The sequence below is a fragment of the Dama dama genome, chromosome X, assembly GCF_033118175.1.
Source record: "Dama dama isolate Ldn47 chromosome X, ASM3311817v1, whole genome shotgun sequence".
Lineage (NCBI taxonomy): Eukaryota > Metazoa > Chordata > Mammalia > Artiodactyla > Cervidae > Dama > Dama dama.
Window position 1 is genome coordinate 103,175,919 of NC_083714.1, and position 26,186 is coordinate 103,202,104.

Here is a 26,186-nt window from a genome sequence, read left to right on the forward strand (position 1 = left end):
ATATACATATCTATATCTATATCTGTATGTATGTATATATGTATGTATATATATATGCCCCTATATAATTCCCTTACTTTCAGAGAGCTATGTGTAAGTCCTAAATTTCCTGATCCCAGCAATAATTACTTTTATTGAGCAGTATGTGGAAGACACAGTTGTAAGCTGTTTGAATGTATTAACTCATTAGTTCCAAGCTCAGTCACAAATACGGGTTAATATTAGTAATAAAAACATGAAAACAAATACGTAAAAAACAAGGAGAAAAAAATGTTTGGTTTTCATCACTGAAAAACGTCAAGAGTGACGTTACAGTTACAAAAAAAAAAAAAAGCTAGCTTTGAGACACTAAAATTACAACTGGCTCCTTTAAGTCTGGGCGGAAGGTGGGGCCAGGTGGAAAGCCCCTTCAGGCTGGCCGCGCTCTATCGAGCTTGGGCTTTGTAAGAACTCGGGCCACGTGACGGCAACGGGCGGCACTCTGTCGTTTTCCGCGCAGTCTCTATGGTATTCGTCTCCGCCCACTGGCCCCTAGGGAAGCGGCAGTCACGTGACAAGCTCCGGGTTTAAGGCAGGTGCCCACGTGATCCTGGCCTGCAGTAGGGTGGCTGCGGTGGTGTACCTGCGCTCCTGAAGGGCGGGCTATCAGGTCGTAGTCGCCGCTGCCTCCAGCGGACTCTCCGGAGCAGTTAGGTTCAGGAACAAGGAGCCTAGGAGGCATTCATCGCTGGTGCCTACGGCACGGGTCTGCTCTTTCTGCCACCTCTGCCTTCCTCATCCCCACCTCTTTGCGAGTGAAGTCCTCTTTGGGTTTCAAGACCTTGGGTCCTGAGGCCCAAACTTGAGACGAACCTCCCGCTATCCCTCTTTCCTTCTCATCCTCCATCTCTTCCTTTGCATCACCGAATCACTTCGCCTTTGAGCTGGCCAGCTCGGCGGTGCCTTGAGGCCAAGTTCCAGTCGGTAAAGGTAACCGTGCGGAAAGCGGACCCCCGGTGGACAAAGGCGGAGGCGAGAATAGAGCAGGCCTAAGGACCGCAGGCGAGGAGAACAGGCGGCTGAGGGGGTGAACAAGGGGAAAAAAAAAAAGAGAGAGTACTGCGGATTTAGAAGAGACTGGAAAAGACTTGTTGCACGATGGAAGAATCTGACTCTGAAAAAAAGATGGAGAAAGAGAATCTGGGGCCGATAATGGATCCTCCCATAGGGGAACCGGAAGGATCGCTTGGGTAGGTGAAGGGTATTAACTGGAAGCGGGGGTGGGGGGGGGGCGTGGACGTTCTGACTGAAGGGAGTATTGTGAATTAGAATACCCCACCTATGATAAATTGCTTCGATTTGCCAGTAAGGTTGCTTTTGGTGATTGGATAAGCTATCAAATGAGGCCTGGTTGTTGGGACAGGCGTGATATCACTCCAGGGAGTGAGGATTGTTCTAAGGAGGCAATCTGGATTGTTTTGAATTGTCCATAAAGAACATTTGACGTCATCATGTTGAGAATAAGAAGACTGAGAAGAGAGCTGGTTTTTCCTGGACAGAGATCAGTGACTTGAGAATGCTTTCTGGGCCAATTTGTACTACTTTGTGCCTGTTATGAGTGAGATATGACTTGGAAGGACAGCTGAAGGAATAAAGATTTAGAAAAATATGTTGACTTTGAAAAAAGATATTCAAATATGACAATATTGTTTGGATTATTAAAACATTTGTAAATGTTGCTTTGATAATGTTTTAAGGTGATAAAAAACTGAATGTTGAATTTTAACTCATTTATATTTCTAAATACATCTAAATACATCTTCTAAATTACCTCCCTCAGCAGGTAATTAAGGGAGAATAAACACAGTTTTATAATTTAGGAAATTGATGGCCTCTATTTAACTAAGGTCTGCCACACAGCTGTTGTGCTAAATATGCTCTTTTGCACCTCTGCATTTAAAAAAAAAATTGTTTCATTCTAATTTCCAAGGCAGCTGGATCATTGAAACTCTGTCTTTTGGTTTATATCTGCAGGTGGGTGCTACCAAATACAGCCATGAAGAAAAAGGTAAGATGTGTTAGGTACATCAAAAACATGAAAGTAAAGGTAAGACATTACTGTTTAGGAAATATATTTGTGGTCACATTTGCCATCTTTTCTTGACTGTTGTAGGAGCCTTCTACATGTTCTCCCTGACTCTTGTCCCCTTCTTGGCTATCAGATTTAATTTTTTCTAACATAGAAATCTCCCATACACATACTAAAGAACTTTTTGTAACTTCCCAAAGCCCACTGAATACAATCCAAAAGATTCATCTTATAGAATGCCCTTTAAAATTATATTCCTGACTAAATCATCTGCCACACCTTTAAACCATGTCATAGCCATGCAGCATCTGTTTTTCTCCAAGTTTACAGATTAATTTGCATTTTGGGCAAGCTATGCACACACACTACACATGTCTCTACCTGCACATTTAGGTTGAACCCAGCTCAGATGTTACCACTATAAGGTTTCATGTGAGTTCTCCAAATGGAATTGTGCTCTTATGGTAATGTTCCCCACCTTGGGGTTTAGGAAGGATAGATAAGGTCACAGCTCTGGAGCAAATTTCTGACCCTTTTAGGCTTTTAGCTTCCTCATTTATAAAATGGTGATAATAATGTTACCTATCTCATAAGATTGTTAGTAAGCTTAAATAAGCAAATGCAGATAGAGCACTTAAATTAGTACTTAATACAGTTAACCTTGATAAGTCTTTCATAAGCTATTTTTAAATTTTTTTAATTTTTTTTAAATTTTTTTATTAGTTGGAGGCTAATTACTTCACAACATTTCAGTGGGTTTTGTCATACGAATCAGCCATAGAGTTACACGTATTCCCCATCCCGATCCCCCCTCCCACCTCCCTCTCCACCCAATTCCTCTGGGTCTTCCCAGTGCACCAGGCCCGAGCACTTGTCTCATGCATCCCACCTAGGCTGGTGATCTGTTTCACCATAGATAATATACATGCTGTTCTTTCGAAACATCCCACCCTCACCTTTAAGCTATTAAAATAAAATTTCTTAAATTAAAAACAAAAGACCATAAAAAAAGAATGAAATACTGCCATTTGCAGCAATATGGATGGACCTAGAGAATATTGTGCTCAAAGACAAATGCTATATGATGTCACTTATATATGGAATCTAAAAACTAATACAGATGAATCTATACACAAAATAGAGACAGACACAGAAAGCAAACTACTGGTTACAAAGGAGAGAGAGACAATTTAGGGGTATGAGAGTAACATATACAAACTACTATATACAAAATAGATAAGCAAAAACTATTTATTGTTTAGCATGGGGAATTATACCCAATATCTTATAATAACCTATAATGGAATATAATCTGCAAAAATGAATCACTGTTCTATACACCTGAAACTATTACAACTAATTATTTTGTCATAAATATTGTTTGTATGCATGTTAAGTCACTTCAGTCATGTCCAACTCTGTGAGACTCTATAGACTGCAGCTGGCCAGGCTCCTCTCTCCATGGTGTTCTCCAGGATAGAATACTGTAGTGGGTTGCCATGCTCTCCTCCAGGGAATCTGACCAACCCAAGGATAAATACTGTGTATTAATATTCAACTAACAAAAAAAGGAAAATACTATATTTAGTCTTTATCTAATAATTCAGTTATATAACTTCAGTTTGCAGAGGAAATGTTCTTGATGAGCCTGTCTAAAGTTGCTATCAACAAGGATGCCTAAAAATACCAGAAATTTGTAAATGCTTAAGAGTAAAACTAAAACTTTTTTTTCTAACAACTTTAAACAATATCCTCAGTAATACTTCCTTAGTAAGATAAAGTTATATAGCTAAATAGTTAGATTCAGTGGAACTTGAGTGTAGTATACTTTTTTAATATTCTCAATATTTGTAATGATAAATTTTCATAAAATATCTTATAATTGAAGATAAAATGTGTACCCCCTTATCTGAAAATCAAAGTAATTGGAACTATAGTTCATAAATTTTAAGTGAGAAAAGACTCTTAAAAGTTATATCACCTAGTTTCTCTCTTAGTGCAAGTGTCTTTGTTAAATGCTGTCACTGACTAGAAGGTGTTTACCTTCACCATTTCCACTGGACAATTCTCATTGCTAAAAATTTGCTTGCTTTATATCTTTTTGTTTTGATGGCTTGCTCATTCTTTTGACGAACATATTTTAAGTGACTGTTATATATGTTAGGCACTGAAGACTCAAAGGGAATTCTCCTTGCCATTCAGGAGCTCAGAGTCTTGTGAGACACACCAAAACAAAAATTGAATAACTGCAATGCATTATAGTCTTTGCAGTGTCCTAGGAGTGTCATGGGAGAAAAGAAATGAAGTATACCTAAGCCAGCCTAGAGTATTGGAATCAGAGAAATTATTATTTTTTATTTATTTATTTTAATTGGAGGCTAATTACTTTACAATATTGTGGTGGTTTTTGCCATACATTCACATGAATCAGCAATGGGTGTACATGTGTTCCCCATCCTGAACCCCCTCCCACCTCCCTCCCCATCCCATCCCTCTGGGTCATTCCAGTGCACCAGCCCTGAACACCCTGTCTCATGCATTGAACCTGGACTGGCAATCTATTTCACATATGATAGTATACATTTTTCAATGTTATTCTCTCAAATCATCCCACCCTCGCCTTCTCCCACAGAGTCTAAAAGTCTATTCTTTACATGTGTGTCTCTTTTGCTGTCTTGCATATAGGGTCATCATTACCATCTTTCTAAATTCCATATATATGCGTTAATATACTGTATTGGTATTTTTCTTTCTGACTTACTTCGCACTGTATAATAGGCTCCAGTTTCATCCACCTCATTAGAACTGATTCAAATGCATTCTTTTTAATAGCTGAGTAATATTCCATTGTGTATATGTATCACAGCTTCCTTATCCATTCGTCTGCTGATGGACATCTAGGTTGCTTCCATGTCCTAGCTATTGTAAACAGTGCTGTGATGAACATTGGGCTACACGTGTCTCTTTCAATTCTGGTTTCCTCACTGTGTATGCCCAGCAATGGGATTGCTGGGTCATATGGCAGTTCCATTTCCAGTTTTTTAAGGAATCTCCACACTGTTCTCCATAGTGGTTGTACTGATTTGCATTCCCACCAACAGTGTACGAGGGTTCCTCTTTCTCTGCACCCTCTCCAGCATTTATTGCTTGTAGACTTTTGGATAGCAGCCATTCTGACTGGCCTGAGATGGTACCTCATTGTGGTTTTGATTTGCATTTCTCTGATAATGAGTGATGTTGAGCATCTTTTCATGTGTTTGTTAGCCATCTGTATGTCTTCTTTGGAGAAATGTTTATTTAGTTCTTTGGCCCATTTTTTGATTGGGTAACTTATTTTTCTGGACTTGAGCTGCAGGAGCTGCTTGTATATTTTTGAGATTAATTCTTTCTCAGTTGCTTCATTTGCTATTATTTCTCCCATTCTGAAGGCTGTCTTTTCACGTTGCTTATAGTTTCCTTCATTGTGCAAAAGCTTTTAAGTTTCATTAGGTCCCATTTGTTTATTTTTGCTTTTATTTCCATTACTTTGGGATGTGGGTCATAGAGGATCCTGCTATGGTTTACGTCAGAGAGTGTTTTGACTACGTTTTCCGGAATCAGAGAAATTCTTGAGATGATTTCTGAACCAAGTCTTGAAGGATAAGTGGAGCTTAGGTGAAGAAAGAAAAGGGAGTGTAAAGTTAATGGCAGAGAGTTCAGCATAAAAAGTGACATAGAACTGGGCTCCCTGGAGACCTGACACATTCAAAGGAACTACAAGCAGTTCAGTTCATTGTGGATGGACTCTACAAGTTTCAGGCTAGGAGGGTCAGAAGACAAGGGCAGAGGAGTAAATAAGCCAGATCAAGGAGGGTCTTATATGTAGTTTAAGGACTTGATCCTGTAAGCAATGGGGCACTTATGAAAAGAAATAAAAGAGTATCTAGGACTTCCCAGGTGTCTCAGTGGTAAATCCACCTGCCAATGTAGGAGACGTGGGTTTGATCCCTAGGTTGGGGAGATACCCTGGAGAAGGAAATGGCAACCCACTCCAATATTTTTGCCTGGAAAATCCCATGGCAGAGGATTCGGTTGGGCTACACTTCATGGGGTTACAAACAGTCGGACACAACTGAGCAGCTGAGCACATGCACAGTGCAAAAGAGTAAATAATGGAACAAAATCATGAAGGTGAGTAAAAGGCATGAGATTAATGGTAGAAGTGGTAAGGTTGACCCTGAGGAAGACGGTGAAATTTAATTTATACTGAAATACCCTGACAGATAGTGCAGTGCATAAAATATTAGATTATGAGAGTTTCCTGTTAAGTTGATTCCTTTCATCAGATTATTGGAGCTTCCTTTATTTCACTAACGTAGTACTGAATGTATGATAGTATATATTTATAACATGATAAATTCACTGTGAGTCTATCACCAAGAGAAATTGTGACTTACGACAGGTAAGTGACTGGTCTCTGGAATTCTAGGTACCTCCATGTTCACATTGGTCAGAGAGCTAGTCAATTACAAGTATCCACTTTAGGTTGTGTGTACTGTCACTTCAGTAAAACATCAAGTCCAAGAGATAAATAGATCCCTTTAGATTTGATTTGCCCTTGATTGCTGACTTCTTTCTTTTCTTTTTTCCCATTTTTGTCTTTAGGTCCTGTTGATGGGTAAAAGTGGGTCGGGTAAGACCAGCATGAGGTCTATTATCTTTGCAAATTATATTGCAAGAGACACACGTCGCCTTGGTGCAACAAGTAAGATGTTTTGTCTTATTGTAAAGTTATGTGATCTTAAGCTGCATAACACACTTGGTTGCAGTAACTTGGTGATACAGAGACTGATAGATTTGTTTTTGAGCACTTTTCCTTTTTTTTCCATTCCTTCTCAGAAGGATGTGACCTAATTCTGGTTACTACTGCTTGGCTCTCTTGGAGAGGTTCTTTTCTTTCTAGGTTGCTTACCAAATGGGATATCCTTGTCCAACTTTGTTTTTATCCTGTTCTTTCTCAACAAGCATAGGGGTCCTTTTGTTTGTTCAATTTTTATGTGGGGGAGGGTATTTGTTTTTAACTGTTATTATGTAAAAAGAAATTAATTTATAGGTACTAACAAGCATAACATTAAAATATATGATTTTATTTAACAAGCAGTTGTTAGTCCTAGTCTTATTAAAAGGTAAATTGCTGGGGTTGGGAGGCTGTCAGAGGAAGATTATCTGGATCTATACTCTGCTATTTCACTTCCTGGATATGCATAGATGTTCTCGTTGGAATTCAAGCTTTGACTTGAGAAATGTTTCATTGCCCTTTATGGTTTGAATCTTAAATCTGATTTCTTAGTACAAACTAGCTGGGCTGCCATGGCTGCTCAGTAGGTCTATGCTCCTGGGAGACCCTTTCTGTCTTTAGGCTATAATGCCATTTCATTTTGTAGCATCCAAGAATTTTTGGATTCTTGGTCCTTGGCCTCTAGGTAACAAAACCATTGTCCTACTTGGCTTTCGATTTTTCCTGATCTGGGTTACTAGCATCTTGAACACTTTTAGGGACAAGCTACCTACTACTTCAAAAGGTATCTCATTCTGGTTTCAAGAACAACAGACATTTTTCAAACACACCTATATTCCAGATGCTAGGATACAAAGGAGAAAGAAACCTCTTTTCTGTTCTTAAAGTGCTTAAAGTATAGTATAGACTCTCATAATTGTGTAAGCTTTAATGATTAGAAAGTTATTTCTTAGTTAAAGCCCCAGATCTATTTCCCTTTATTTCTGTTAGTTGGTACCCTTTCTGTTCTCTTGAGCCTCTGCAAATATTTTAGTATGATTAATGTCTCAATCTATCCTAGCCATCCCTTGCCTCTCAAATCTTATCTTCCTTAAATTAAAAATCTCTGGTTCCTCCTCTCTCTCATTTGACATCATTTTGAAGCATTTTAGGGACTTGTTTGAATATGTCTATATTTTTTTAGAGCTGAGATTTAAATGAAGACATGGTCTAATCACAGGAGAGTATGACTAGTACATCTCTTGTCCTGGGTGTCACACTGCTGTTAGCACAGTCTAGCCCCTACTCTCCTGTGGAGTGGGTTTCATTATACTGAGTCATACTAAAAAAGTATTACTTTTCACATATATTTTTATTAAAACACAAATCATCCTTTTGATTCTTATGCAGTTAACAGTTTGAACATATGAATAAATGTTTATTGAATTATTCAGTTTTAATTGTTTTAGCCCATGAAAGGTTAACTTTGAAATCTAGAACAAGTTACTGTCTCACTGGGCCTCAGTTTCCTTATCCAGAGAAAAGGAGTTGGATCCTATTTTCATTTTAGCTACTTATTTGCTCATCTGATATGTTAACTATCCTTCCTAGCTTTGTGCAATTTTAAGCATCTCATCTAGTTTTCATCTAAGTCATTTATCAAAAATTTTGGTCAGGACAGGGTCCTATGGTCTATTATGCCTCAGGAGACTTCCTTCTAGAAATTATCTATTCAGACTCCTCCCTGTTTTGATTGGCTATATTTTAATTTTTTTTCTGTTCTTCCAAGTTTAATACTTGGACCTTAATCAAATGGTTTCAGTAGAACAGACAAAGTTAATGTTTAATTATATGCTGTTCTATTTACTTCAGTTCTCATATGAACTTCATTTTAATAGGTGAAGAAAATATGACCTTGAAGTTAAGCTCACTCAACTCATGAGTGTTAGAGCTAGAATGTCAGTCAGTGCTCCTGCTTTATTCATTATGCTACAGCTGCAATTGCTGGCAGACTTCTCTTTGTGTTTTAAGTTCTGCACCTTTCATTGAAGTTGTTTTCTAGTCCAGTTAATATTTTTGTCTTTAGCTAATCAGAGTTGAATGACTGCTCTGAGTCTGGTGAATAGTCTTATCACCCAAATTTCAGAGCTAGTCAAGCTACTTAGAATAGTTTTGACATAATCTAGCAGCTTCATTAAAACGTTATGAACAGAATGTTGCAAATTATATGAACCCTGTACATTTAAACAGGCCATTTATTTAACAAATGTTTTTCTGGAGCTTCCTGTGGATGGGATAGGGCTCTTGGGGCTATCTCAAGTGGGACCTTTATTGATAATACTTTGTTAGTAATTACTGTATTTCTTAAAGTTGGTAAAAGTATACTTCAAAATATTATGTTGACCTTAATGCTTTAGTGTATCATTAACTAGCTTGTCATTTCTGGAAGAAAGGTCTGAGTTCTACTGCTAAATTTATAGACTAAATAAAAATATGTATAGTATATTGATTTTTGCTTACTATTCATTTTTGTTCAATTGCTGATTTTCTTTAAAAGTAGTGAAAGAGTACATATTCTAAAATATTATATCACCTTGAATGTTTTAGTGTTTTTCTTGTTTGTCATTGCTGAAAAAAGCCCAGTTTCATTTTATTAAACTTAGAGTGTACAGTGTTTTGGAATTTGAAGTAAGGATACAGAATGGTGGTATTTATTTATTAGGGCACTGTTAAAATGTTTGTTGGAATCATAAACTTGTCAATAAAAATTGTGCTTATGAAGTATTTTAGTCTCAAACACTGTTGACAGCTCCAAGATTTCCTACCTTCTCAAAATTCTCTGATCTCTTGGCTTTTATTTAATGCTTTATTACCCTGGTTTTATTCCTTTATCTTTAATCATCCCTCCCTTTAAAAAAAAAGAATTTCTTCTTTCTGCCCCATAAGTGTATGTGATTTCTCAAAGCTCTGTTCTTGGTTCTTTCCAGTTGCTCTTATGGTAGCAAGACAGGAAGACTAGGAGAGCCAGAGGGCCCTGTAAGAGAACTGAGACTGAAGAGAGAGGCAGAAAGTGGGGGTTAGATCATAAAGTGCCCTGTATGCCAAATCAGGTAGTTTAAACTGAAGTTGGAGGGAAACCTTTACAGAGTTTCTAACAGAAAAGTAATATCAGATTTCATTATTTTTAATTTTCAACTTTAATTACAAAAGTAGTATTTGTGAAAAGTCCCTCATTCTCAGGCCTACTTCCTATGGACAACCATCACTAATAATTTGAGGTTATCCTTCTGGCCTTATTTTTTCTGAGCATATGCAGTCATGCATAGAGACATGTTATTATTTTTCTTTTTAAAGAAGGATTAAATAAAATCTGCATTGTGGGGAGATCATTATATCTGTAATATGGAGGATAGATTGGAGAGAGGCAAGGGAAGAAACAGATTGACAAATTCGGGAACTATTTTTAGTAGACCAGGTAAGAGATGATGGGGGCTTAATTTGGGTTAGGGTAGTAGTAGTGGTATGTTGAGAAGCAAATGGATTTGGGGTGTATTTAAGAGGTAAAGTCATCAGGACTTGCTGGTATGTTTGGGGGGAATGAAGCAGGAAAGAGTGAACTCAGGATGAAACTTAAGGTTTTGGCTTAGTCACCTGGTTAAAATCACTGAATTAGGGAAGACTAAAAGAGGAATAGATTTTGTGGGAAGAATGGGGAGATGATATTATATTTGGATATATTGAGTTTGGGATACTTGCAGTATATGCAAATGAAGATGTCCAGTATATGATTCAGAAAGGGAAGAGAGAAATCTGTATTACAGATAAATAATTATGGATTATCAGTATCTAAATGTTAAAATAATATGAATTGATTAGCTTGCCTGGGAGCAGAAGAATACATAGAGAGAAGAGTAGGTGGCCAAAGATGGAATCCTGAAGAACTCCAACATTTAAGGGACAGAAAGAAGAACAGGAACCTGTGAAAGAGGACCTGCTGGAGCAGTTATAGGTCTCCTATCAGAGGCCAAGAGAAGAGAATTTTTTTGAGAAGAGACTAGTCAACAGTGTCATGTGCAGAAAGTAAGACAAGGACTAAAAAGTCCAGTGGATTTGGTAATGGGCCATTGGTCACTTGGTGAGAACAATTTTTATGATATGGGAGTAGACCAGATTTTTATCCCATGTGCTCCATATCTAAAGTCACTGAATCCTGTCACTTCCTTTGTTATTGTCTTTCCTTTTCTCAGTAGCACTTCTTTCCATTTTTTTTTAGTACTAGACCGTTTACATAGTCTTCAAATTAATAGCAGTTTGAGCACCTACTCTCTCGTAGACTCTGTTGGAAATACAAAGACATGTAAGATATGATTCCTTTTCCAAGGAGGGGGAAAAAGGGGGAAAAGGGAAATAGTTTGAGCAACTACTACATGCCAGGCACTTGAGGTATGATAATCCCTTTAATCCTGTGAGGTCAATTGTATGCCTCCCACCTTTTTTCTTAATAGAAGAGGAAACTGATACTCAGGGGTTAAGTGACTTACCCAAGGTCACACAGAGAGGTAGAATGGGTATCTGAGCTAAGAGCTGTTTGACTCCAATGCCCGTATTTTTTAAGTAATGCTTTGCTGCTTATGATCTAGTTTATGAGAAGATAAAATTCCACGAAGTTAGGTAGCAGTCAGTTTAAGCAACAGCTTCAAGATAGAGAAGAAACACCACTGTGTGTTGATTAACTGTTACAGAAATTATAAAGATGATAATTGCTAGACTTCAAGAAATTTCCAGGAAAAGAATTTTCATTATTCCTTGTGATTTTTAGTGCCTGGCAGAGAGTAGATGCTTAATAAATGTTTAAATGAATTCAGAGGGAGCGATGATGGTAAGTGGGGGTGGCTAGGTAGGGTTTTTAGAGGAGGTGGGGTTTAAGCTGGGTCTTAGAGGATGAATCTAACTTTGGAAGAAAGGTGGGGAAGATTTTCTAGGCAAATGGACAGAATAGACAACGTATAGGGTGGGGAGGGACATGGAAGGCAGAGGTCGCAAACAGGCAGCTTGTATGCTGGATAAGGCCTGTAGATGTGTTTTGTTTGACCTGTGCAATGTTTTAGAAAAATTGGAATTAGTTATCAATATGTAAAAGTTTCCATAAAAACTCTGGATTTCCTGCTACTATTGAAAAATTTAAAGATCTGGAAATCCTGAGCCCATGTTGCTGCATGGCAAATGAGCTAAAGCTAAGTGATTGCTGTCCATTCCATTGTCCCCTTCAGTGGATGTTTACTCTCCATACATGATCAGCTTCACACTTGTACGTTTACTGGCCTGGCTTCTATTAGCAAGTTTGCGACCCCTGATATAAAGTGTGTTGGAGGCTGGGGAGGTAGAGGGGTTTGGGAGGACTGAATAAACTGAATAAAATTGGACTGGAGCAAAAGGCTTTATTAATGTGATTCATTGGGGGAACATAAAGGTAGATTGGAAGCCAAATTCTGAAGGACCTTGCATGCCCCTCTGTAGGCATGGAGGAGCCATTGAAAGTTTATAAAACGGGGAGTGACATGTTCAAAGTAGTGTTAAGAAGATGAACCTGGCAGTAGTCTATAGGATGAAGTAAAGTGAGTAAGGCTTCCTGAGGCTGAGCGTGTGCATGCTCAGTCGTGTCCAACTCTTTGTGACCCTATGGACTGTAGCCCACCAGGCTCCTCTGTCCTTGGGATTTTCTAGGCAAGAATGCCGGAGTGGGTTGCCATTCCTCCGCCAGAGAATCTTCCTGACCCAGGAATCAAACCCTCATCTCCTGTGTTACCTGCAGTGCAGGCAAATTCTTTACTGTTTGAGCCATCGGGGAAGCCCCCAAGGCTTCCTGGTGGGAGGTAATTATGGAGCTATTGTAGCTGTATAGGCTTGAGAAGGTAAGAGCCTTCCCTAATATTAGTAGCAGATAGTAAAACAAAGAATGGAATTGGGACTAGCAATGAATTGAATGTGTATAGAGGAGTCAAAAATGACCCCCTCAAAATGGGAAAATGATAGGGTCCTTAATCAAAATAAGAAAATCAGTAGAGGGAGTGAGTTTGGTTATGTTTTATGTTCATTTATATTTGGTTTTTGTTGTCCTTTTTAATTTTAAATTTTTTGTGGAATGTATTGATAGGTCAGAAAAGAGCTATTAAATGGTATATGTCTCTGTCTTACATGTTGAAATTTTAACAGTATTATAATTGGAGATTGTTTCTGCTCTGAGCACTAAAACTACTAAAATACAATGACTTACATGAAAGCCATTTCTGTAGCTCAGGATAGTTTAGGTGCCCACCTTGCCACTAAACCACACTGCTAAGCTGAAAATCACCTTCTTGTTGTAGCTTTGAGCATTTCACTCCACTTTGGTCCTTCTAAATTCCATGGGTTAGTGCTTTATTTTGAATTTCATCTTGCATGCTACAATTACTAGATTTGTCATATTTGTTTTCCAGTTGATGTAGAACATTCTCATGTTCGATTTCTGGGAAACCTGGTATTGAACCTGTGGGACTGTGGTGGGTAAGTACTATCTGCTTAATTCTTCATAAAGTCAATGACAATAATCATGGCATCTAGTATAATCAGCACAGAGAATGCCATTGATGCTGTTCAGTCACTAAATTGTGTCTGACTCTTTGTAACCCCATGGACACAGCGAATATACTAGAGTAACTATAATAGATAAATTAGATAAAATTACTTCAGAATTGGCACTTCATTGAATGAAGATATCTGATTTTTCTATTATTGTGAAAATACCCTCTATATTTGACATGTTTAAGCAGTACTCACACAAGCTATATCTAAGTATCTATGGTATGGGATCAATCATCCTTCTCTTTTTTAGATGAAGAAATTAGGTTTCTGTCTCAAGCAGCCTAACACCAATGCTGAGCTCTCAGCCATCACACCATATCATCTCATTCTTTGGTATTTTAATAATTATCTCCAGGTAATCTAAGCAGTTATTTGGACCTCAGTTCTCCAGCTGAGTTTCCCACTATTGGAGGAATAGGAGACAGTTTTTCCTCTCGTGTCCAACACACTTCCAGAATATCCCATCACAAATACACATTCACTGTGCGTATGGAGCTCCCTTCCATATGGTGTGCTTTCTATTCTTGTATCTCTATGCTACAGTAGCAATATATAGTGCACAATAATTAGGAGCCCTTAAGCTGTGGAATTAGATTAGGGTTTGTATCTCAGCTCTGTTAGCTGTGTTATCTTGGATAGATCTTTTAAACACTCTGAGCTACAGGTTTTTCATCTGTATAATAGGAATAATGATGGTACCAACCCATAGAGTTTTGATGATTGAAAATATATATATTATATATATATATAAAATACAATATATATAAATTTATATATATTATAATATATATAAAGTAAAGGAAGTAAAGAGATGTTGTAATTAGCTCAGTGTCTCCTAGCTCCTAGTATAGAGCCAGCTAGGGAATAGGTGCTCAATGAGTATTTGGTGAAAGAATAACAAATCAGAAAATAACTTCATTATTGCTAACAGGTGGATCACTTAATACACTACTAGCTTTCTCCATGTAAATCCTTCTTCAGTATCATTGCTTTCAATTCTGTAATCTGTATCAAGAGATTAGTCCAAGTCCTTTGCTTTTAGTTACTAACATGTTATTGTCATTTTTACAGATAAGGCAGCTGAGGTCCAGTGAGATCATGAATCTCCCAAGGTCACATAGCAACTTGAGAGCAGAGTGTAGGACTAGAAGCTGCATTCACGATTTCTTGTAAAGGAACTGCTATTTACTGAGAGCATGCAATATGCCAGGTTTCATGCTAGATTCTTTCCTTTAGGAAAGAATAGATTTTCAGAATAGCCTCCAGAAATTTAGGAAGTTAAATTTACCAGAAACCCCCACCCCAATTCAATGATTATTCTTATTTTCTAGAAATCTATTCAACATTCACTCAGCAAATACCTATTGATCACCTTCTATGTATCACACAGTAAGAAAAGCATTGAAAGTTACACCATATTAGATTAATATACACAGTATTCGGCGGCTATGACAAAAGTTTTCATAGTACATATCTTTTTTCTTTTCTTCATTTATATAGTTGTTTCATTTTTTTTTTTACTTTTAATGAAATTTTATTGTAAATATAAAATTGCCTATTTTTTTTTAAATTTTTATTAGTTGGAGGCTAATTACTTCACATCATTTCAGTGGGTTTTGTCATACATTGATATGAATCAGCCATAGAGTTACACGTATTCCCCATCCCGATCCCCCCTCCCACCTCCCTCTCCACCCGATTCCTCTGGGTCTTCCCAGTGCACCAGGCCTGAGCACTTGTCTCATGCATCCCACCTGGGCTGGTGATCTGTTTCACCATAGATAATATATATGCTGTTCTTTCAAAACATTCCACCCTCACCTTCTCCCACAGAGTTCAAAAGTCTGTTCTGTATTTCTGTGTCTCCTTTTCTGTTTTGCATATAGGGTTATCGTTACCGTCTTTCTAAATTCCATATATATATGTGTTAGTATGCTGTAATGTTCTTTATCTTTCTGGCTTACTTCACTCTGTATAATGGGCTCCAGTTTCATCCATCTCATTAGAACTGATTCAAATGAATTCTTTTTAATGGCTGAGTAATATTCCATGGTGTATATGTACCACAGCTTCCTTATCCATTCATCTGCTGATGGGCATCTAGGTTGCTTCCATGTCCTGGCTATTATAAGCAGTGCTGCGATGAACATTGGGGTGCACGTGTCTCTTTCAGATCTGGTTCCCTCGGTGTGTATGCCCAGGAGTGGGATTGCTGGGTCATATGGCAGTTCTATTTCCAGTTTTTAAAGAAATCTCCACACTGTTCTCCATAGCGGCTGTACTAGTTTGCATTCCCACCAACAGTGTAAGAGGGTTCCCTTTTCTCCACACCCTTTCCAGCATTTATTGCTTGTAGACTTTTGGATAGCAACCATCCTGACTGGCATGTAATGGTACCTCATTGTGGTTTCGATTTGCATTTCTCTAATAATTATTTTTGTTTTTTTAAGATTTAATTTTTATTGAGGTAACATTGGCTTTTCCTGTCATATAGATTTCATGTGCACAACATTGTATTTCTACTTCTGTATACCCTACAGCATGCTCACAACCCAAAATATAGTTTCTATCCATACAGTTTACCCCCTGTATCCTTTCCACCCACCCCCTGCCCCTTTCCTTCCAGTAATCACTACTCTGTTTTCTGTATCTATGTGTTTGTTTTTTTAGTTTGATCTGTAAATTTATTATTTTTTATATGATGAGTAAGATCATATGGTATTCTTCCATCTGACTTATTTCACTTAAAATAATATCCACAAGATACACCCATGTTGTTCATATGTCAAGTTTTCATCTTTTTTATGGTTGAATAGTAGTCCATTGTATATAGATATGACACCTTTTTTATCCATTCATCTGTTGATCGACACTTAGGTGGTTTCCATATCTTATCTATTACAAATAATGCCACAATGAACATAGGGGTGCATGTTTCTTTTCAAGTTAGTGTTTTCATATTCTTTGAATAAATATCCAGAAGTGGGATAGCTGATAGTTGTAGTCTTGATTTTTTGAGTACTCTCCATATTTCTTCCTTTATCGTGAGAATCCACAATAAAGGACAGAAACAGTAAGGACCTAACAGAAGGAGAAGAGATGAAGAAGAGGTGGCAAGAATACAAAGAAGTATAAAAGAAAGATCTTGAGAGCCCCTTGGAAAGCAAGGAGATCAAGCCAGTCATTCCTAAAGGAAATCAACCTGAATATTCATTGAAGAGACTGATGCTGAAGCTGAAGCTCCAATAATTTGGCCACCTGATACAAAGAGTCAATTCATTGAAAAGGCCTTGATGCTGGGAAAGATGGTTAGATAGCATCACCAACTCAACAGACATGAATTTGAGCAAACTCCAGGGGATAGTGGAGGACAGAGGAGCTTCTTGTGCTACAATCCATGGAGTCACAAAGAGTCTGACACAATTTGGCAACTGAACAACAGCAACAACATATTTCTTCCATACTGGCTGCACCAATTTACATTCCCATAAAGAGCTCATAAAGGTTCCCCTTTTTCCACTTGTTATTTATCCACTTATTATTTCTGCCTTTTTGTTAATAGCCAATGTAACAGGCCTTAGATGATTATTGTGATTTATATTTACATTTCCCTAGTAATCAGTGACATTGAACATCTTTTCATGCTCCTGTTAACCATTTGCATACATTTGGAAAAATGTCTGTTCAGCTGCTCTGCCCATTTTTTAATCAGATTGTTTTGTTGTTGTTGATGATGATGATAATAAGTTTATATGAATTATTTATATATTTTAGATATTAGCACATTATCAGATGTATGATTTGAATGTCTTTTCCCTCCCATTGAATCGGTTGTCTGTTTGTTCTGTTGTTAGTTTCTTTTGCTGTGGAGAAGCTTTTTAGTTTGTTGTAGTTCCATTTGTTTATTTTTATTTCTATTTCCCTTACCTAAGGAGACATATCTAGAAAGATATTGCTAAGACTGATGTCAAATACCATACTGCCTAAGTTTTCTTCTAGTAGTTTTATGGCTTCAAATACTGTGTTGAAGTCTTTAGACCATTTTCAGTTAATTTTTCTGTATGATATGAGATTAGTTTCATTTCATTTCTGTATGGTGTGAGATTGATCTAGTTTCTTTTTTCTTTGCATGCTACTCTTCATTTTTTCCAACACCATTTATTGAAGAGACTATACTTTGTTCATTGCATATTCTTTGCTTCTTTGCCATAAATTAATTTCTGTATATGCATAGATTTCTAGACTCTCAGTTCTGCTCCTTGACCTGTATCTATTTTTCTGCTAATACCATGCAGCTTTGATTACTGTGGCTTTGTAGTATTTTGAAATCAGGGAGTGTTATATCTCCAGCTTTGTTCTTTTATTCAGAATTACTTTCACTATTTGGGTCTTTTGTAATTCTATACAAATTTTAGGATTATTTCTTCTATTCCTATAAAAATGTTGTTGGAATTTTAATAGGGATTATATTCATTTTGTATATCACGTTGCATTATAGAGACATTTTAACAATATTCTTCTAATCCAAGAGCACACAATATCTTCCCATTTATTTGTTTCTTCAGTTCTTTTTTATCAGCAATTTATAGATTTCAATGTATGGTTCTTTTACCTCCTTGGTTAAAATTTACTTCTAGATATTCTTTTTGTCGTAGTTATAAATGGGATTGTTTACTTAATCTCTCTATCTCATTATTAGTGTATAGAAACACAACAGGTATTTGTATATTGATTTTGTATCCTTCAACTTTACTGTATTTGTTTATTATTTTTATTATTTTTTTGGTGGAGACTTTAGGATTTTATACAAAATCATGTCATCTGCAAATCAGTTTTACTTCTTCCTTTCCAATTTATATATCTTTTGTTTCCTTTTCTTGCCTAATTGCTCTGGCTAGGATTTCCAATACTATGTTGAATAAAAATGGCTATGGTGGGCATTCTTGTCTTGTTCCAGATTTTAGAGAATAGCTTTCAATTTTTCACCAATGAGTGTGATGTTAGCTGTGGGTTTATCATATACAGCCTTTATTATGTTGAGGTGCTTCCTTTTATACCTACTTTATTGAGTTTTATCATAAATGTATGTTGAATTTTGTCAAATGCTTTCTCTGCAGTTACTGAGGTAATCATATGATTTTTATACTTCATTTTATGAATGTAGTATATCACATGGATTGACTTGCAGATGTTGAAACATCCATGTATCCCTAGAGTAAATCCCACTGATCATGGTGCATGATCCTTTTAATGTATTGTATTTGGTTTGCTGTTATTTTGTTGATGATTTTTGCATCCATGTGCATCAGAGATACTAGCTTGTAATTTTCCTTTTGTGTGTGTTGGCTTTGTCTGATTTGGTATTAGGGGGATATTGGCTTCATAAAATGAGTTAGGAAGTGTTCCCTTCTCTTCAATTTATTAGAGTAGTTTGAGAAGGGTAGTTATTAAATCTTCCTTGAATGTTTGGTGGAATTCATCTGAAACCATCTGGTCCTGGACTTTTGTTTTTTTGGTAGTTTTTGATTGCTGTTTCAACCTCTGTACTAGTGGTCAGCCTATTCAAATTGTCTGTTTCTTCATGTTTCAGTCTTAGAAGGTTTTATGATTCTAAGATTGTGTCCATTTTTTTCTGGGTTGTCCAATTTGTTGGAATATTCTCTTACAATCCTTTGTATTTCTGTGGTATCTTTTGTTATTCTCATCCTTTGTATTTTTATGGTAGCTTTTGTTTCTGATTTTTTAATATGGGTCTTACTTTATAACCCGTCTAGCTGCTCTGTGTCTTTTGATATAAATTCACTTCACTTACACTTTGGGTGATTATTGATGGATGAGGACTTAGTACTGCCATTTTATCTTTTGTTTTCTACTTGCTCTATATTTTTATTGTTTATTTTCCTTGTGTTTCTGTCTGCTATTTTTGGTTGGTAGTTTTCTATGATATTTTCCTCAGTTTCCTCTTTTTGTATGTTTTGTGTCTCCATTTTAGATCTATGTCTTACAGTTACCATGAAGTGTATATCAAATATCTCATAGATAAATAGTCCCTTTTCTGTTAATAGCATCTTATCTTCATTTAACTACATGGTTTTCCTCTTCCTCTTTTGTGTTTTTATTGTCTCAAACTTCCCCTTTTTATATTGTGAGTTTGTTACCAACTTAAAGTAGCTATAGTTATTTTTTTTGCATTTTCTCCCCTTTTAACCTTTATGCAATAATAAAGCATTTAAAAACCTGTTCTGACAATTGCAGTTTTCTGATTCTGTCACCTTCTCATGCTCATGATGAGTCGTGTCCAACTCTTTATAACCTTTTGGACTGTAGCCCTCCAGGCTCCTCTGTCCATGAGATGTTTTAGGCAAAAATCCTGGAGTGGGTTGCCATTTCCTTTTTCAGGGGATCTTCCTGACCCACAGATCAAACCCATGTCTTCTGCAATGCAAGTGGATTCTTTACCACTGAGCCATCGAGGAAACCCATTTATCACTTTATTTATGCCAAGTTTTGTGTACTTTTGTCTTTTTGTTTCTGGTATAAGAACTCTGTTCAGCATCTCTCATAAGGCAGCTCTAGTGTTGATAAACTCCCTCAGCTTTTGTAAGCTCTGCTCCCTTATCCCTCTAGGATGTCCACTATCCTAATGTTGCCCTACCTAAAAGAGTCAGATAGCTCTTTCCTCATTGTTTTGCATCTTAGATTTCTGTCTTCATACTTGCTAATTCTCTCTTTCATATGGTCTGCTTCATTTCCAGTGCTTTTTAATGCATTCTTCATCTCATTTATTATGAGTTTTCAGCTCCAGAATTTGTTTAGTTCTTTCTTAAAGTTTCAATCTTTTTGGTAAAGCATTTCTGTTTATTAGTTTTATTCCCAAGTTCATTGAAGTGCCTTTCTGAGTTTTTGTAGCTTGTTGAGTTTCTTCTTGATAGCTGTTTTAAATTCTCTATCAGTTAGATCACATTATTCTTTGACTTTATGTTTGATTTCTTGAGAATTGTCATTTTCTTTTTGTGGTGCAGTGTTACTGTGGTTCTTCCTGATGCTTCTTCTGACAGAGCATGTGATATGGAACTGGTTAGAAATTAGAGGTCTTTTCTTTTTCCATAGCTGGCACTTTAGCATAAGTTTTTGGTTTCACTTACCTGAGCTATCTCTGTCAGAAGTGTGTCCCCTGCTCTTGTGCTCATTATCACTTCTTGTGTTTTCAGGTTCATTGGCACCTTGCTTCTGCCTGTTTAACTGGCAGAAGCTTCTTGGTGTACCTGGATGGTGATTATTCCCTTGCTTCCAGTATCCTCTGAGTCATAGGCTCTGCCACTGCAGGGGGAAGGGTTAGGGAGAGCCAAGTTCATACCAGTACCTCTTCCCTATCTGGTTTTCTCAGGTTCATAGGCTCTGCTGCTAATAGGGAAGAACAAAGGGGCTGGAAACTTAGGAACCTCAGTGGCTGGAGACACAGGACCCCAGCCCCCATTCCCACTACTGTACAGTTACTTGTGGTCATGGGTGTCACTGCAGCCAGGAGGCTGGAGTTGTGTGCACTGCCTACCCTGCTGCTGCCAGGTTATATGGGTCTGCGGGCTTAGCTGCCCTGGTCAGAAGGTCAAAATTGTAGGTAATACTTTTACTATTCCTTAGATTCTGCCTACTTTATCTATTCCAGTCCATCCATCTTTAGAGGTGCAGGTGTGTGGAATTCTCTAGCATCCTCGTGTGTTGGGAAAAAACACCTTTGCTGAGTTGTGAATGTTTTACCAGTTGTAGATTAAAGGGGAGAGACAAAGGTAGCTTTTCATTCTACCATGTTGTTGATACCACTCCTTGACTTTTTTGTTCAGGACAAAACACTACTGTTTTCTTCTAGTAGCTGGTAATTGAGAATTTCTTGGAAAGCTGCATATAGCCTAAGAAGCAAAGAGCAAAATCTACTAAAAAGTTAGCTTGGAGCCATTTTCATATAGTTTAGAGTGTTTGACTAGTTATTCATTCAGTAAATATTCATTGAACAACTACTCTGTGGCAGTTGTTCTGTGCTAAAAGCTGGGAAACAGTGTTGAATAGTTGTTGCTTTCATGGAGCCTGCTGTCTAGGGAATTGAATGCCATTAACTAAAAACTCACACAAATATGTGTGATATCACACTTGTGGTGAGTGTTACAAATAAGACTGGTGTGTTGGTATAAGGGTCTGTGGTGACTGGATTTGCCCAAGTCAGTGAGGGCAGGGATGGTTTCTGTGAGGAAATATGGATTATACTTAAATCCAGTGCAAAAAGTAGCCATTAATTAGGTGTAAAAGTATGAGACATGTGAGACAGAGTGAACAGCATGGTGGATAGACCATGGGCCTCTAGAACTATCAGAAGGTCAAATGTATTTGGAACACAAGGAGGGGGGCAAAATATGGTGCAAGCTGTGACCTAATAAGTAAGAAAGTGAGCCCATCCTGATTTATTATTATCATTTGCCTTTTAATTTGAAATGTTAGCATTATCTTTCACATTGATTAAGCCAACAAAAAGAGATCATGAATAGGAGTGATTAAGTGATATTTGCTTACTACCTAGATTTTCTTTTACCTCCTAGACAGGACACCTTCATGGAAAATTATTTTACTAGTCAACGAGACAACATATTCCGGAATGTGGAGGTTTTGATTTATGTCTTTGATGTGGAAAGCCGCGAACTGGAAAAGGACATGCACTATTACCAATCATGCCTGGAGGCCATTCTGCAGAATTCTCCAGATGCCAAAATCTTTTGCTTGGTACACAAAATGGATTTGGTACAGGAGGATCAACGAGACCTGGTAAGTAGAAAGGGTGATGCACCAAATGATTGATGTGCTTTGTAAACTTCTTTTGTAGAGATATAGGTAAATTTGTAGCATTCATTTTTAGGGAAAAAGAAAATCTCAGTATAGGCTTTCAAAATAAAATTGACATCTGTTTTTAAAAACACTTAAAACAAACCTTTTCTGGTAAGGGAAAGATAATGTTCATTTAACAAATAATGCTCAAATTTAGGAAAGGATCCTAACCACATGATATCACTAAGCAGCTTTATCTATTTTTAAAATATATCTGCTGCCCTTATTTTACTGTCCTTCAGAGCAGGCAGTTATTGTCAAGGCTAGAAGACCCACCAGAGTTGAGATGAAGAAAGGTCACAACTGTCTCTAGATTGACCTAGGAAATTGGTATGCACCAATTCAAATGCCAATTACACAGTGTTAGGCGCAATTCCAAGACCTCATAATTGCACTGATATGGTATATTTATCTTCTTTTCTACCATGGGAATTAGTACACAAAGATTAAACCAGAAAAGATACAGTAGGAAGGGCAAACTCCTAGCTAGCTATGAGACCCTAGGACTGGCAGGTCACAAATACAATCTAGCTTTAGTTTGCTCAATATAAAATGAGAAGAGTGGATTTTAAAGTCTAAGCTGAAAGAGAAGATTCTCTATTTCCAAGAGTAAATAAAGTTGAGGAAAGCAGTTTCAAAATATACTGGTGATATAGAAGAATACGGTTCCTCTTTGAGTTGGAACCTAGGAGTCTAAGGATCCCCTTTAGCTTAAGAATTTTTTGGTAATAACTGTGGTCAAGAATACTTTTTCCATAATTAGTTATATGATTGCCTTCAGTGTTCCAGTATTTGCATATGTTTTGTTGTTTCTGGGTTAACTTCCAGACTTTCAGAAACAACTTGACAGACAGTTCAATATTTGACTCTGAATAGGACTTTGAAGTGTCTATCCTTTCTAATTCCTTTTCCCTCTCACTAAGTATCAATTTTGTCTTAATTCAGCTGAAAATTCTGTATGTAGCTTGGCCTTGAGATTGTGAGGGTTTGTTATTTTAGGGTTTTCTGTTTTGTTTCCCTGGCCCAATTTACCACAGAAAATCCTAGAGCATTCCAATAGAGTTTTTAAATACTTATAATTTTTAGTGATCAACTTAATGTTTTCTAAATACTTATGTAAATATCCCCAAAGATACATTAATGTTCTTTGTGGGATTTTAAGCTTAATTAACAGAAGTATACTCTTTCATTAAAGATTCAGACTTGGAAGTTTTAGAGTAAAATGGCTAGGGTGTTCTGTGAATAGCAATTTCAAGCAAAATAAAGTGTTTCCTTATATGTGTGTGTATTACTCAGGTTCCTCAGAGAAAGAGAACGAATAAGAAATATGTGAGAATAAGAGAGAGATTGAATTAATTTTAAGGAATTGACTCATGATTGCAGAGACTGGCAAGTCTGATATCTACAGGCAGGCTGATAACCCAGGAAAGAGTCAGTGTTGAAGTTTCGGTCAGAAGGCAGTCTGGAAGGCAGAATTCCCTCTTCCTGGGAAATGGGGGTCTTTTTCTCTTAAAGCCTTCAACCAATTATGTAAAGCCTACTCATATTATGGAGGGGAATCTGCTTTACTAAAAGTCTATTGATTTAAGTATTAATCTCATCAAAAATATCTTCATAGCAACATCTAAATTGGTGTTTAACCAAATGTGTGGGTCCTATGGCCTAGTCAAATTGGTAATATAAAATTATCCATCACAATGTTGAACATACACTCATGTAAGCTCTGGAAAATATCTGTGTATCTATTTATATTTGTATAAATAAATGTTTTTCCATGTGCATATGGGGGTGTGTGTGTGTGTGTGTGTGTGGTATATTTGTGTGTAATGAGTTGTTATATCTATGTAGCCAAATAAATACAGCCTGTACAGAAATAATATGTATGAAGGTACGCATGTGTGTATGAGAGAGAAACATATCTACACAAGTTTAAGTATTTTGATTTATAAAATCTTGATATTGGTATGGATATCTTAAAAGTGACCCAGATTGGGTGATCTGAAATGTTAGATATATTTTATTAAGATTTCTCTATATGGTGAATTTTATTTTCCAACATAGTACTCTCAGTGAGTACTCAGAATAATCAGCACAGTCCTGAAGAATTCTAGTAGCTGTTGCACTTTTTAGACCTGACCTGAAATCATTTCTGTCATCCTAGTCTGTGAAGCAAGGCACACATTTAAAAATTCCTCTGGGGGAAAATGAAATACCTCTGTTTAAAATATTTTAAAATTTTGCAGTGAGAGAGGAGAGCTGTTATATGTTGATCAGTATATTGGTCTTTTTACTTCAGATTTTTAAAGAGCGAGAAGAAGATCTGAGGCGTTTGTCTCGCCCATTGGAATGCTCTTGCTTCCGAACATCTATCTGGGATGAAACTCTCTATAAGGTGTGTATGTTTCCCTGAGTTTAAAGAGCATGAAAAAAAAGCTAGAAAGGTATTATCAAAACTAAAAGAGTCTTTCATAGCAATCTAGATGTGTTGAACTAAAAGAAGAAATTATCTACAATAAATTAAAAAGTATCTAACTTAACCTTAAGAGATTTTGGTTTTGATTTTAAGTTGGGTCGACATACCTACCAGATCACACCTAATTAGCCCAGTTTGGTCCTGATTAATTTGATGCAGATCTTCATGACAGTAGAAGTTTCACTGGCCATCATCCATTTTGACCTGTTTTGGTCTCAATGCTGATTGGAACTGTATCTAGTATTCAGGTACCTCTACAGGATATAAGCTAGTCTGTCTAAGTTTGGATGGCAATAGAAGAACAGTATTTAGGGGAGAAATTGGAGAAGGGAGTCTTAGAATGAGAAGTGTTATTCCAAGAATATGATAGCTGCAACTTTCATGCAAAATTAAAGACTAGCATTCTTTCAACCAAAGAAATTGTTCCTATTGCTGGGACGGATACCACACTGCTTGTAGTAGTTGTAAAAGTTACAATAATAGCTGTGTTATGGATGAAGTTGAAATTACCTCATTGGCACATAGGCTCCTTATCCTGCTTTCTCCCTTTCTCCCAGTGATTTAGTGATTTGAAAGACTGGCTTCTTTTGGGTCTTCCTGTGGTCAGACCTTTCCTTCAGACTGTTTCTGATATTCATTGACAAATCTAGGTAGGAAAGCATCCTTCTCAGTGACTCATAGCTACAGCCTCAGTATCAACTGCATCTGACAAGTATCTTCAACCAAAAGCACAGAAACCTGATTTGCCAAGGAGAAAAACAGTTGGACTTTAAAACATAACCACTGATTTTTTTTAACTAATTAATTTTTCCCGATATTATGTTGACCCAGCCTCACTCTAATAACAGATCATTTTGAGATACCTGTCTAGGAAATACTGTTCTAGATTAATTTGGGCCGAATTTCTCTCAAAGCCTTATTCCCATAGAACAGGTAACCGTGAATAAGGATGGACATGACGCACTGATAAGAACCAACTGCGGTGTGAAGGATGGCAATACATAACACGACCAAAGACAATTGGCTAATCACAACACTGCTGTGAGTGACAATGTCTCTGCTGTGGTTAGCTTTGGTGCCTTCTCCAAGGTAAATTCAGCAGTGACATTAACACCGACCTGGGAACTTGGAACCTGAACCCCCATGCCTAAGTAATAAAACTAATTGGAACAGAAACATGGCTCTTACATCTCTTACATCAATGTTACATAGAGCTGACATAAATTTTTATATTTATTAAGTTTTATTCTACAAGCACTCATTGCATATCTGCTTGATACTGTTGGACACACAAATAACTAAGACCAGGTTCCTGTGCTCTAGTAGGGGAAGAGAAGATTATACACCCTACCAGACAAATTGGAGTGATATTTAAAGAAATATTATAATGAAAATTC

At 37.0% G+C, this 26,186-nt stretch overlaps 1 protein-coding gene across 3 annotated transcripts in view; it reads left to right on the forward strand.

The window, feature by feature from the left end:
* The first annotated feature begins 566 nt into the window (after positions 1 to 566).
* The window catches only part of RRAGB (Ras related GTP binding B), a 36,813-nt gene continuing 11,193 nt past the window's right edge, over positions 567 to 26,186 (forward strand). For 2 of the 3 annotated variants that reach the window (XM_061135909.1, XM_061135911.1), the window contains exons 1-7: positions 567 to 1,229; positions 2,014 to 2,047; positions 6,713 to 6,812; positions 11,098 to 11,181; positions 13,301 to 13,367; positions 22,034 to 22,256; positions 24,613 to 24,708. In XM_061135909.1, coding sequence (XP_060991892.1) covers positions 1,138 to 1,229; positions 2,014 to 2,047; positions 6,713 to 6,812; positions 11,098 to 11,181; positions 13,301 to 13,367; positions 22,034 to 22,256; positions 24,613 to 24,708 — 696 coding nt within the window. In that variant the 5' untranslated portion in view covers positions 567 to 1,137. The remainder of the gene's footprint in view (positions 1,230 to 2,013; positions 2,048 to 6,712; positions 6,813 to 11,097; positions 11,182 to 13,300; positions 13,368 to 22,033; positions 22,257 to 24,612; positions 24,709 to 26,186) is intronic. The other variant, XM_061135910.1, reaches the window with a different exon arrangement.